At 45.4% G+C, this 13,218-nt stretch overlaps 1 protein-coding gene across 2 annotated transcripts; it reads left to right on the top strand.

The window, feature by feature from the left end:
• Positions 1-849: 849 nt before the first annotated feature.
• MORN4 (MORN repeat containing 4) lies at positions 850-12,292 on the top strand. Of its 2 annotated transcripts, none has more exons than XM_058543683.1 (5): positions 850-987; positions 8,101-8,193; positions 10,028-10,142; positions 10,570-10,679; positions 10,933-12,292. In XM_058543683.1, the coding sequence occupies exons 2-5, from the start codon at positions 8,127-8,129 to the stop codon at positions 11,079-11,081; spliced, it is 441 nt and encodes a 146-aa protein (XP_058399666.1). In that variant the 5' UTR covers positions 850-987; positions 8,101-8,126; the 3' UTR covers positions 11,082-12,292. The 2 variants fall into 2 exon arrangements, with proteins under 2 accessions (XP_058399666.1, XP_058399667.1); XM_058543684.1 differs by lacking the exon at positions 850-987 and adding an exon at positions 9,203-9,254 and having other exon boundaries at positions 8,129-8,193.
• Positions 12,293-13,218: the final 926 nt, after the last annotated feature.

The following is a 13,218-nucleotide window of genomic DNA, read 5'->3' as shown; positions in this document are numbered from 1 at the left end:
TTTATCATCATCATTATTATTATCATCATCATTTCTATCCTACAGATGAGGAAATCCTAATTTAGAGAAGCAATTTGCTTACTCTCTTCACGCACTTGCCTTCTCTTACTAATGAAATATAGTCTTGGATTTTTCCATGTGCATGAATCTTTTCTTCTCCACATTTAGGCAGTAAGTCCCATGAGGGCAGTGATCATGTCTTTTCCAGCCTGGCAGAACCTAGCATCGTACTGCATTCACACTGTTCAGTAAATAAACATATGGATAAACGGATTGGTGTGCATGGTATTTGGGAGGATTTTCTCCAATCTTGGCACTGTATTGTAACTACAAAGGATCTGGGTAATGACAACTACAAGACAAATCCTTACAATGGATGCAAAAGTGTCCTCATATCACAGAGCTGGCACGGGGTGACACTCATTAAACTGCAGTTGCCCCGTCCAGTGTATTACAACGTACAAAGCTGCACCTCAAAAGCCAGGTTCCGGTTCTGTCCTTAAACTCCGCGGTGGTACCGTTTACAGCTGTGGAGACGGGGCAGGATCGGAGCCGCCCGAGGTGGTCACTGTTGCGTCTGACGCAGGTTTGGCTTGGTTTTGTTTGGGGTTGACATTTCGGCTAGCCTGTCTCTGGGTAGGCGACAGCTGAGTTCTCTCTGTCCGGGCGGCGGAGGTGGGGTTCAGCCCCACCCCTCTGTCGGACGTTTGGCCCCGTCTCTCAACACACTCCGCCCCGCACAAAGATGGCGCAGAGCCCGGGCTGGGCCAATGGGGAGTGGCGTTGCTCCCGGTTGCCTAGGTAACAGCCAATAGGCAGCGGGAATTGTGCCCAGTGCGGCTGCCCGGGATGGCGGCGTCAAGCGGAGCAGGCGCTGGTGGAGGTGGCCGAGAGGCAGGTGGCAGGGGCGAGACCGACGGAGCGGAGGTCTGGGCGGCTGGAGCCCCGCGTCGGGGCGTGACGGTCACCCTGAAAGGCCAAGCCCAGGTTGGCTGGCAGCGCGGATGGGAGTGGGCCGGGAGCGTGTGGTCGGATGAAGAAGGGACTGAGGAGCCCAGCCCGAGATGACGGGCTGGGGAGCGCGGCTCCATCCTGGACGCGCTGACCGGAGGGCGGCTGCCCCAGGGGTCGCAAACCCGGGCCTCTCGTCCCCACCGCGGGGGTTGAGGCCCGGGAGAGCCCACGGTACTTGGGTTAGCGAGCGGGGTGGGTGGGGCTGCGTCAGGAGGGGATGGCAGACCTGTGTGAGCAGAAGACCCGGTAGAGGGGAGGAGCGGTGCTGGAAGGCAAGAACCGGGTGGGAGAAGGAATGGGGAGTCGACAGGGAAGTGTTGCCTTGTTGCGTCTAGGGCTTTGTTTGCTCTGGGCCCGGCTCTCTCACACTGTGGTGGAGAGACGTCCCACACGCACATCGAGGCTTGGGGAATGGAATGCCTCAATTATTGATGGTGGCATCCCTGCAGTCTAGCATCAGCAAACTGCTTGGGTACCAGCAGGAGTAAGTCAGCTACGTTAGAACCGGCCAAGGCATTTTCCTTTGCCGTGAAATAGAATAGCATCCTGGCAGTTCCCATCACCTCCAAGTCTTTTTTTCTCTTTCTTCTTTCCTTCTCTTTCTTCCTTCTCTTCCTTCCTTCCATCTTTCCTTCCTTCCTCCCTTCCTTCCTTCCTTCCTCCCTTCTTTTTTCTTTCTTCTTTTTTTACAATCTTTCTGGTGTCAGGATTTCCTTCCCACTTTCTTCAATCTAACCATCTCACAGTCTTCCTAAATAAGACGTTTATCTAGTAGCAATACGTTTGTTTACTTTTAGAGTGGAAGGAAGTAGTAAAAGAGACTTATAGACTTATAATACAGTTGTTTCAAGCTCATTTAAAACCCCTGAAAAAGAACATTTGACTTTTTGTTCTAGATTCCTTACAAGCCTAATCTTGGTTCATCAAAGCCTTCACTTTCTTCTCTTTAGGATTGAAAATCATAAGAACTGCTTTCTTTATAACTGAACAACTTTGACAAGACTGTCATACCCTAGGGAGGGTGGCTTTAGGGGGACAATGTGAAGATGTATATGGATAAAGGTGGCTGCCTCTAAACAATATTCTGTTGAAAACCTATTCTCCTTTATGTTAGTTTTTTTCAAAAACCCTCTGAATTTGGACACAGGTTACTGTGAATGCATGAATATTTCTTAACTAGTTTGATTTCTGAAATTAAAAAAAAGACAAATGGAACAGAAACAAAAGTTCTCATTCCTGTCTCCGAGTTCTACTTGGAAATGTCTGGGGCAGGAAAAAATAAGAAGCAGGGATGTAGTCTGTTGTGCAGACTAATAGTATATTGGTTTACAGGGACAAAATCATCATTTTCTTTTAGATAAACATTTGGATTAATTCTTAGCAACCCGTCTATCAAGAGAGTTGGAAGCGTGGGTATCTGTTTAGAAGCGTGAATCATCTTGGTATTGTAACTAGATTCCATATGTATATCTGAAGCCTAAACTCCTAGGCTATCTCTTCTCTTTAAAACGATTTTTTGAATAACTGATACAAATACTGATTTGCATCCCTTATTAAAGTATTGGGTTTTTCAGTCTTCATCAGTTGTGGCGATACTTTATTGAATTAGATTTGTCTCAGTGACCGTGGTTACTGGTGAAGTTCCTTTTTGGGTCAGTGGCTATGCAGCTGACTATTAATTAGCGTGGCTAACTACAGAAGTCATATGAAAATCCTGACACTGTCCCAGGCAGTGACAGTATCAGTTATTTGGACACATGTAAAAGTTTCTAGTCAAATGTGTTAAACCATGGCCTGAGACCCATGGAGTCTATGTGTGTTCCCTTTAATTAGCAGTTCTGATTGTGTTCTTGGGAATGGACAGCATTTTGACAAGCAACTGTTGAAGGAAGTTTGCTGTGTCTCCCTGGATCAAAAAGGAATGGAAATTTATAGCATGTACTTTTTAAAACAAATGGGAGAGGATGTTCCAGTTACTATTGCTGTGTGACAAATAGCCCCAAACTTAGTTGCTTAAAACAATCATATGATGCTCACAGATTCTGTGAGTCAGGAATTTGGACAGGGCATCATGGGAATGACCTCTCTCTGCTCTATGATACCGCAGATGGGATGCGGGCTCAATGCCTGGGGGCTGCAATCATCTGAGGGCTCCTTTGCCTGGGCTAGGATGATTCAGTGATGAGGAATGCCAACTGGAGCACCAACAAACATGGCTCAGCTTCCTCGCAGCATGGTAGCCTCAGGGTAGTCTGGTTTCTCATGTGGTGGCTCAGGTCTCCAAGCACAAGCCTACCAGGGAGCAAGAGGGAAGTTGCCTCACTTTTTATAATCCAACCTCACAACATACCATTGCTTCCGTTGTGTTCTATTGGTCAAAGCAATCACAAGCCTGCCCAGATTCAAAGGAGAGGTGTGAGACTCTACCTTTTGAAGGGGCAATTGCAATGTCAGATTCTTTGGAAAATGCTATTTGCCACATTTGGTAATAAGATAATCTTTCAAGTTTCATTGACTTCTTTGAAATATTTAGAGTATATTCCCCAAGAGCTAACATCATACCAAAAGAGTAGCTAGGTTCACAATTTGAGGGCTGGCTAGTACTTTGTCCATAGATAATCCTCAGACTGGACAAACACTCTTCCCTTCCTTCAGGGACCGTCTTTTGGTCCCTCTGAAACAAGATGGGATGCCACTATTTGGAAGTTTCAAGTAGCCTTGAGAAAAAGTAAACAGATACAAGAGGCTGCTCCCCGTGAGCCTCTGTGTAGTCAGTCTGACTCCTCAAATTGCAATAACTCCTTCCAAAGCTTTGAGTGAGGATGTTAGTTAACTGCTGTCACACATTTAAAGGAAATGCCCTTATCTTATCATCCTCCTGTATAAATAATAGTTTTGTGTTTATGTTTTGGAATGGTTGTTTAGTTATAAGATTTAATAGAAGATACAGCCTTTCAGATTCTGACTTGTTTTGGAGGAATGAAGTATTTCAGATTTGTACCATAAGCTGACTTTTAGTACTCTGACTTATTTATTTTTTCCTGGAAGAACTGAAGATGGGCTCTAGCTATCAAAATGCCTAGCTGGACTAGAAAGAATTTTCCTCTGCAGTTTTGATGGAAAACTGCTTCTCTTCCTCTCATGAATGTTGTATTTGCAATGGAGTCGTGTTGACCTCTACCCGAGGCACACTCTGATGCTGGGCTGACGATAAGAGGCTTATGAGCCTGAAATTGGATGCCGACCTTGTGGAACATTAATGGGACAGAGGTGACATACCAGGTACCAGCATCACCTCTCTGAGAAAATAGCCCCCAGAGGTCTTGAGGGGCTTTTAGAAAGAAGAAAATGATCTTGGGATGTCTTCTACTATGTGAGAGGCCCTGAACGTGGAGTTTCTGAGTAATTAGAAAAGTAAGGAAATTCCTGGTGAACTTATGGGAGTGACTGCAAACATATCCCGAAGAGCTTCCACAAAACTGGCCCAAACAGAAATGAATGTTCCTCCATGTTTGAGTGAGAGCACAGGGATTCTCAGAACTCATCTGTCCTCATAGCTGGGATGAATCCAGAGCTTGGAGACAGGGCCTGGAGTATGTGGCTGAGCCCTGCTCTGTTCAGGCCAGGCTGTTTTCACATCAGACCATTTCTGGGTTTGTGGCATATGTATCAAAAATCATTATGACATAGGCCAAAATTAAAATATCCAGTGGGGTGTTGATAAAGAACAGATGAGTGGCAACTGTAGTTTGTTTTCCCTCTACTTGGTATTTACCTCATTAGTCAAAATTGCTGAATTTTTTTTTCAACATATTATTTGAATTATGTTGGTAGCATTTTTATATTGAGTCTTTAAAAGAAATTTCCATTACAGTAAATAAATGTGTGCGTTTAGGTGTCCCTTTTTGATGGAGGAAAAGAATAACATTTCATGGACAGGGCTAGGCAATGTTCTTGGTACTTTTATGTATGTTATTTAAGTCAATCCATGTGCCAATTCTGTGAAGTAGGTATATTATCTCCACTTTCTAGAGGAGGAGACTGAGGTCTAGAGACACTTAAGTAACTTGCCCAAGGTTACACAGTGAACCAGGATCTGAACCCAGGTCTTTGTCCTACCAGGGTCCACGGTACCACTACAGTATACTGGGAGGCAGTATAGGATAGAATAAGATAGCGTTTAAGAGCATGGGCCCTAGAGCCAACTGCCGGTGTTCTGATTCTAACTTGCACATGTTAGCTGGGTGACCTTACTTGACTGACTTACCCTCTCTGCACCTCAGTTTCCTCATCTGTAAAGTGGAAATAATAATAATACCCACCTCATAAAGTTGTGAAATGAAATTAGATAATATGTTTAAAAAACACTTATGGCACACGATAAGTAGTCAATAAATGTTAGTTGCTGTTATAAAGAAATTTCAAATAACTTCTCTAGGATTAGCTCAGTTGATGATAGAGGGTTGTGTTGGCTGACCTGGAATATAAATAATCCAGCACTGTCCACCACCACAATTTGGAGAAAACAAACTTAATGTATGTCTTGTTTTAGCTGAACATTTAAGGCATTGTTTTTGTAGAGAATATGCCAGATCCGCCCTGTGGTGGGACCTAGTCTTTATATTCCTGTCTTGATTTTCCATAATGGAGACATCAGTACAACCCTTAAGAGTGTGTGTGATTTGGGCTTCTCTGGGACTTAAAGGAAAAGGAAGCTAGCTGTTGGCACCAGGCCCACAGGGATTCCACTCCTGTTTTGTCCTCCAGGGCCAGCCCCAGTACTTTAAAGAAGAGGTGTACTTATCCTGTTGGAACTCAGCAGGTGTCTGAGGGTCAGACTCTAGGTTAATTATTAAAAACAGGGGACCTTTCAATGATGATATATTGGTCAGAGAGCTTTTCACACACAGTATTTCCATTTATTTGAGCAGTAGTCCACAAGTTTTCAAATGTGTAAGAATCTAATGATGTGCTTGTTAAAACTGCAGATTCCTGGGCTCTAAACATACAGAATCTGATTCACTAGATCTGGGTGTGGGCCTGGGACCCTGCATTGTCATAATCACTTGAGAAAACATTGTATTGTTTAGATCTGGAAAAGATGGAAGGGGTGAGTAGAAAGACCTAGGGAATTTTAGAAAAGAAATAAGGATTGCATTTTTTTAATATGTCAAATGATTCTATTTGTCTCTATTTATATATATATAAATTTTTTTTTTTTCCTGAGGAAGATTCACCCTGAGCTAACATCTGTTGCCAATCTTCCTCTATTTTGTATGTGAGTCGCCATCACAGCATGGCCACTCATAGACAAGTGGTATAGGTCCGCACCCGGGACCTGGGCCACCAAAGCAGAGCATGCCAAACATAACAACTAGGCCACGGGGGCTGACCCTCTATTTACATTTAATGATATTTTGGGTAACTTAACTCCTTTCTTAAAGGATGTTCTTGCATATAAACATTCTTTTAGACTCATGTGAAGCCATGCCTAGCCAGTCTCCAAATGCTATTGGGTTGTGGTTTGCTTGTTTTTCTCTGTGATGTATCTGTCACAGTCATTCCTTCTGCTCACATTACCCTGTTAGCCCCCTTATGATCTCATACTTGGGTGTATCAGCTAGCTTTTACTAGGTAATAACACACTACCCCAAATCATAGTGGCTTGAAACAATAGCCATTTCTTTAAGTCTGTGATTCTGTGGGTCAGTAATTTGGGGCTGGGCTCCGAACGGCAGCTCTTCTGGTCTTGGCGGAGCTCACCCATGCATCTGTGGTCAGCTGGGACAGCTGCTCCACATGGTCTCTCATCATCCAGCAGACCAGCCAGGGCTCGTTCACATGGGGGCAGAACAGCTCCAAGTGCAGCAAGAGGGCAAGCCCAGCGTACAAGTGCTTTGCAAACTTCTGCTACCTTACCTTCGCTAATGTTCCGTGAGCCAAAGCATATCATCCACCCAGATCCAATGGGCGGCAGAATAGGTAAACCACCCCTTAATGGAGGATCTGCCATGTCACATTGCAAGGGCGTGAACAGAGGGAGAATAATTTGTGCTCGTTTTCACAGTCTACTGAATTATCATGTCTCCTGCCTTGCAAGCTTTTCTGGCTGTAGGCTTTTGCTGCTCCAACCCATCCTGCTTCCTGCTGCCATATTCCTTTTCCTTAAACTCTGCTTTCATATTACATCCCTGTTCAGAAACTCCCAGAGGCTTCCTCTTTTCCCCACCTTATCAGCTATTATAAACTCTTCGGCCTAGCTTTCAAAGGTCTCCTTAAGCTAGCCTGACATTACAAGCAGAGGGCATAGTACAGGAGAAGAACTAGCAGCAGTCAGGGGAGCCCTGGGCACTAGTCACAGCACGGTCACCAACTGGCTTTTAACCTCTCTGGGCTTCTGTTTCTCTGTCTATAGAATGAGGGAGTTTGGATTAAATCTGAGAGGTTCTTTTCAGATTTAAAATTTAGGCTGAGTGCACCTAGACAAATTTATTTCCTATTACTCCCTAAATCAACCTTCAGCTCTAGTAAGACCAGGCTGCTTTTCCATGAACATCCATGTTGTGTTGCTCTTTGTGCTTTCATTCCCCATGTTTTCTCCATCTGGAATTGCCCTCTGCTTTCTTCACTGTTTGTTTTAAATTCTGCCCATCCCTTGTCTCTGTTAATCTCTGCCGTCCAATTTGGCACTTAATTATATTCTCTCTCATATTACTCAGTGTTTCAACTGTTAGTCTTATCAATTAGATTATAAACTCACTGAGGGAAGAAACTATATTTTATACATCAACTAAGCACATAGTAGATATCAAGTAAATATTTGTAGATTAATCCTAAATTTCCATCCCAGGTCATAGAAACTTGGAACTTTTAAGAGAAGTAGGAGGATAAGACTACTTGGGCAGAGGTGGTGATGGTGGTGGTGGTGGTGGTGGTGGTTGGAGAAGTAGGTGTTTTTGTTAAATGTACTCAAGGAAGTATATACTTAGCAGACTGGTAGCCTTTAGAATGTCTCTACAAAATTGCTTCACAGGCCTTCCTCCAGCCATCCTGTGACCCTGGTTCTCCTCTGCTTGTTTCCTGCAGTTTTCATCCTTCTGTAAGCTGTCGCCATGACCCTGACGAAAGGTTCCTTCACCTACTCCAGTGGGGAGGAATATCGTGGCGAGTGGAAGGAGGGTGAGAGGAGCCCTGGGGGGCATTCAGTGAGGAACCCTTCATTTGGCCGAAGGACACATATACATGAGGATATATAAGCCAACTTTCTGAGTCTTCTTTTTTTTTTTTTTGTGAGGAAGATCAGCCCTGAGCTAACATCCATGCCAATCCTCCTCTTTTTGCTGAGGAAGACCAGCTCTGAGCTAACATCTATTGCCAATCCCCCCCCCCCTTTTTTTTTTCCCCAAAGCCCCAGTAGATAGTTGTATGTTGTAGTTGCACATCCTTCTAGTTGCTGTATGTGGGACGCCGCCTCAGCATGGCCACAGAAGCGGTGCCTCGGTGCGCGCCCGGGATCCAAACCCAGCCCTTCAGTAGGGGAGCATGCGCACTTAACTGCTAAGCCACGGGGCCGGCCCTGAGTCTTCATTTCTAACTCCAGGATTTAATCTGTATAGTGCCTTTCCTTTATTCAATTTTAGGATTATAAATAAAGGAATTAGAAAATGTTATTATTAATCCAACCTCCAGAAATAATTTAAGTATTTCCACTTCTAAATTTAAAGTGTTTTGACATCCTTTTATCCTTTAGTGGTATTATTTTGAATTGTTTTTATAAATGCTAATGTACTCAGCAGAGTAAAATGAATTATTTTTAGTGCCCATAAATTAGAAAGTACAGAATTCATTGCAGTGACTTGATTCCAGTGAATCTTAAGAAATTAAGGAAGGTCTGGAAATTAGGGCAGATACTCCAGAGCAAATGACATTCATTGCCTTGAATTTCCTGTGACAGCTCATTACGTTTGGAAGTATCTATTCATAGGAATGGTACAATTCTTCGGAGCCTGAGACTATACAGGAAGTGGTTTAATGATGTTCGGTTTGGAAACAGTCTGGCCACTTAAAAGTCTCGAGGGTCCAGTCCTAGCTAGCCAGGAACTGCCCTGTGGGGACTTGACTTTCTACAGTTGTGCCAGCAAAGAGCAGTTCACGCTTTTTTCAGACCTGTGCCTCATTCTTTTGACAGTAGATGCCTGCAGCTGATGAATTCTTGAGCCTTGAGAGGAGAAATTGTGCAGGTGGGATGTGACCTTGCCTCCATACATCCCCAGGCTTTTCTGCTGCCTCCCAAACCCTTGCTGTCCCCTTTAATATGACCCATTAGAGGAGAGACTTCCTGAGGCTCTGCTAGGCAGTCTCTATCTACCAAAAGAACTCCTCCATACTCTGTCTGAAGAGCATTGTTGCTCCTCCAGATCTGGCTCTGTTTTCTGGTCAGTTCAGTGGGGATGCTCAGCCCTATTGATGTTCGCCCAATAGCTTCACGGTGCTAAGGGGTACTTTTATTTTTTTCTCAGAGTGGCAGTGTACTTAAGTGTCAGGCTGCCTGGTGTATTTGCATTCTTGCTCTGCCACTTAATGGCTCTGGGATCTTAAGTTATTTAGCTTCTCCTTGCCTTGGTTTCTGCATCTGTTAATGGGAATAATAATAGTACTGTGCCTTCCTCATAAGGTAGTCGTGAAGATTAAGTATGACAATAAATACCAAGTGCTTAGAAGAGTGCCTGGCACATAGAAAGGTGCTATAAATGTTAGCTATTGTTATTTTTAAGTGATCTCTTATTTTGCATACCTGGAGAGACCTGCTTCAAATCCGATGGTTGTGACTTAAGATGGGAAGGTCCCAGGAGCCAGGTTATTATTCTAGGTAATAGTTCTCTGCCTGCTGATGTCACTGCTTCTCTTCTTTCCTTTGTGGGTAGGGTGACAGAAGGCAAGGGAGGTTAGACAGTGAGAGGGGACCCTGAAGCTGCCCCATCCCAGCCTGACACCTGTCCTTCTCTTTGCTCAGGCCGCAGACATGGTTTTGGTCAACTGATGTTTGCAGATGGTGGCACCTACCTGGGTCATTTTGAGAATGGGCTCTTTAATGGCTCCGGGGTACTGACCTTCTCAGATGGCTCAAGGTGGGTACTGGGTCATTCTTTCTCAGCCTTAAACGAGGGAGGGTCTGATCTTAAAATGATCGTGATGAATATCTGACCAAACCTGAGCTTGTCCCAGGCCCTCTGAAAGCAGGAAAGGAGTAAGCACTATTTCTTTTATTGGTTACTTTATAAATAGTTCTAAATTTTGAAGTGGCAAGGAGATGAGTGACCTTCCACCCCACCGCTGTTCTCTTATGTTTTCTCCTTGAGATTAGGACCTCATGTCATACGGACTCTCTGACCCTTCTCTGCTGGTTGGGAGTGGGGTGGTGGGAGTGGGAGCCCTGAGACAAGTGGAATCAGCTTTGCTCCTTGGCTTTAGTAAGTAACACATACTGGTAGCTGCCTGACTCAGTTCACCTGGAAGGCTCACTCTCCTTAAAGCTAACGTCTTGTGTTTCTGCAGGTATGAGGGTGAGTTTGCCCAGGGCAAGTTCAATGGTGTTGGAGTCTTCATTCGACACGACAACATGACCTTTGAGGGGGAATTTAAAAATGGCAGAGTCGATGGTTTTGGTAAGTTGCAGCCCAGCAGGATGGGTGACTTAGGCGAGCATAATATGGGTGGAAGGACACCTTTTTAGCTTTAATCCTTCTGTGTGTCCAGCAGTCCATAGTGATGATGTCCTGACACCTCACCATTGACCCCACCGATGGAGTTCTCCTGAGAAGAGGCCAGGTTCTCTCTTCCTGGGCCTCTACACAGCAAGCTGATCTCTGAGTCATTGATGCCGTTGTCACTCCCATATTTCCTCTGTCCCCCTCAAAGGCCTGCTGACCTTCCCTGATGGTTCTCATGGAGTACCCCGCAACGAAGGTCTGTTTGAGAACAACAAGCTGCTGCGGCGTGAGAAGTGTTCGGCGGTCGTCCAGCGGGCCCAGAGTGCCTCCAAGTCAGCCAGAAACCTCACTGCCTGACGTGGCGGTGTGCACAGCTCACGGGTATTGGGTGAAGCAAATGCCCCGTTATTCACTGGTGGTGAGCAAACGCCCCAGACGTGAGAGGAGATGAGAAGGACCACGGAGCGGAAGCCCTGTGATGGGCCCATTGCCTGCCTGTCAGGGGTTCGGTCATAGAGAAGTCCTGAGGGTTCTGGCCCAGGCTCTGCAACACTTGCTTCCAGTCTGTCTTCCCTTTCTCTCACTTGTTGGTACAGACTCTCTGTCCCTAACACCTTGGATACCCAGGGCAGACCTGCTGCTGCCTTCTACTTTATTTCCTGCCAAGTGTTGCAGAATCTCTTCATTCTGCTTATATTTGGGGCAGACGATCCTAACCCCAAATTAGGGCGAGTGCTTTGTGCTACCCTGGAGAAATAAGGAAACAGATAAGGGTGGCTTACACAGTATAGCAGTCCGTGAGAGTCAAGGCCAGAGCAATTCTGTATGTGAGCCCCTCCTTCGCTGCTGGTTGGTATCATGGCTCCAGGCCTGCCACTTTGTCTGACCAGACTGGTATTTGTGTCTGCTTATTCCCCCTGTGAAGGGTTTGGTAAGAGTGCTGTTTCTCCTCTCCCTTGACTTTACAAGCTGTCTTCCTCACCTGAGTTTCAGCAGATAATTTATGCCCCATTTATGCCTCTCTCCGTCCTTAGACGTGGGACAGGATCCCTTTTTGGGATAGTCAAGAAGGAAACTGATGTAACCAGTTGTCTCATAACTTGTATTTATTCCTCACTCCAGGGCAAAATGCAGACATCTCTGGGCCATTTCAGACCCTGTCATGGAGTAAACTGACTCCTTGGGGATGGCTAGGGCTGACACAGCTCCTTCCCCGTGGACCAGTATGTCAGACCCACCTCAACCCTTGGGGTTTAGATAGAATTGGACCCATCCTAGGACTGCAGTGAACTAAAAGAGCATTTGGGTCTTTGCATTTGGTTCACTGTAACTCTTCCATCAGGCTTAGGTCAGATCTTGACCGATAGGATCCCTGCACAGTTCATCACGGGGGCCTCCATTACCCTGTGACCCAAACACGCCACTCCCCCCAGCCCCTTGTCCTCACACTGAGTGTCTCCTCAACAGCAGATTGTGGTGGAAATCATAGCTGTGTGCCTCTGTTTATTCTCTGAATTGTACTGTAGAAACAAGTCTTTATGAGGAATAAACAAATCACCAGAACTGCCTATACTTCGTTTTCTTGACTTTCTTACTCTGAGTCCTCATGAATATCAACCCATTTCTAAAAGTTAGTCACAGGTAGGGGTTTGGAACTGACACTGTACATTTTACTACATAATATCTAATTCTGAAAACTTCTGCAGGGTAGGAGCTGCTTTTTTTTTTCCTGAGGAAGATTAGCCCTGAGCTAACATCTTTACTAATCTTCCCCTTTTTTTGCTTGAGGAACATTAGCCCTGAGCTAACATCTTTGCCAGTCTGCCTCTATTTTGTATGTGGGTCGCCACCACAGCATGGCTGATGAGTGGTGTAGGTCCACGCCCAGGATCTGAATCTGTGGACCCGGGCTGCCAAAGCGGAGTGCACGCCGTATTTAACCACTACACACAGGGATGGCCCCAGGAGCATTTTTTAAAAAATTCAGACGGGCTCAGGTTGCCCAAACTGGTAAGCAGCAGAACCAAGTGGGATTTTTATCCCATCTCTCTGGTTCCAAAGCACTTCCCACTGTACTCCTCTCACCCTGAGCATCCAAGTGCCCAAGTCCTGAGACCAGTCGTCGTCACACCTGCTGGCTTACCTTAGGCATATCCACTCCTGCCAGGGATTCCTCTTCTCTGTACCAAGTAGAGTAACACGTCCTCAGCTGAGTTAATATGCAACCTTTACCTGCCATGCCAACCCCTTCACATGTGTGATCTTACACAGCCCAGAGAGGAAGTTACCGTTATTATCCCCATATTACAGATGACTCAGGGTGGGTAAGGAGTTTCCAAAGGTCCCTAGACACTAAGAGGCAGATCCAAAAACTTAAAGCCAGGCCTGTCTAAGCCCAGAGGCTGAGCACTTCACCAGTACACTAGCCTGCTCCCGAGCCCTGACTTTCTGTTCTAGCCCTAAACCTGATTCTCCTCTGAGTCCAGATCCTCCA

The sequence above is a fragment of the Diceros bicornis genome, chromosome 6, assembly GCF_020826845.1.
Source record: "Diceros bicornis minor isolate mBicDic1 chromosome 6, mDicBic1.mat.cur, whole genome shotgun sequence".
Lineage (NCBI taxonomy): Eukaryota > Metazoa > Chordata > Mammalia > Perissodactyla > Rhinocerotidae > Diceros > Diceros bicornis.
Note: the sequence above shows the minus strand (reverse complement) of the source record. Positions and strands in the feature narration are given on the sequence as shown.

Coding starts and splice junctions, on each gene's coding strand:
- MORN4 (XM_058543683.1), top strand. CDS start 8,127: ATGACCCTGACGAAAGGTTCCTTCACCTACTCCAGTGGGGAGGAATAT. Junction 10,143..10,569: donor ACCTTCTCAGATGGCTCAAG/GTGGGTACTGGG, acceptor GTGTTTCTGCAG/GTATGAGGGTGAGTTTGCCC. Junction 10,680..10,932: donor TGGCAGAGTCGATGGTTTTG/GTAAGTTGCAGC, acceptor TCCCCCTCAAAG/GCCTGCTGACCTTCCCTGAT.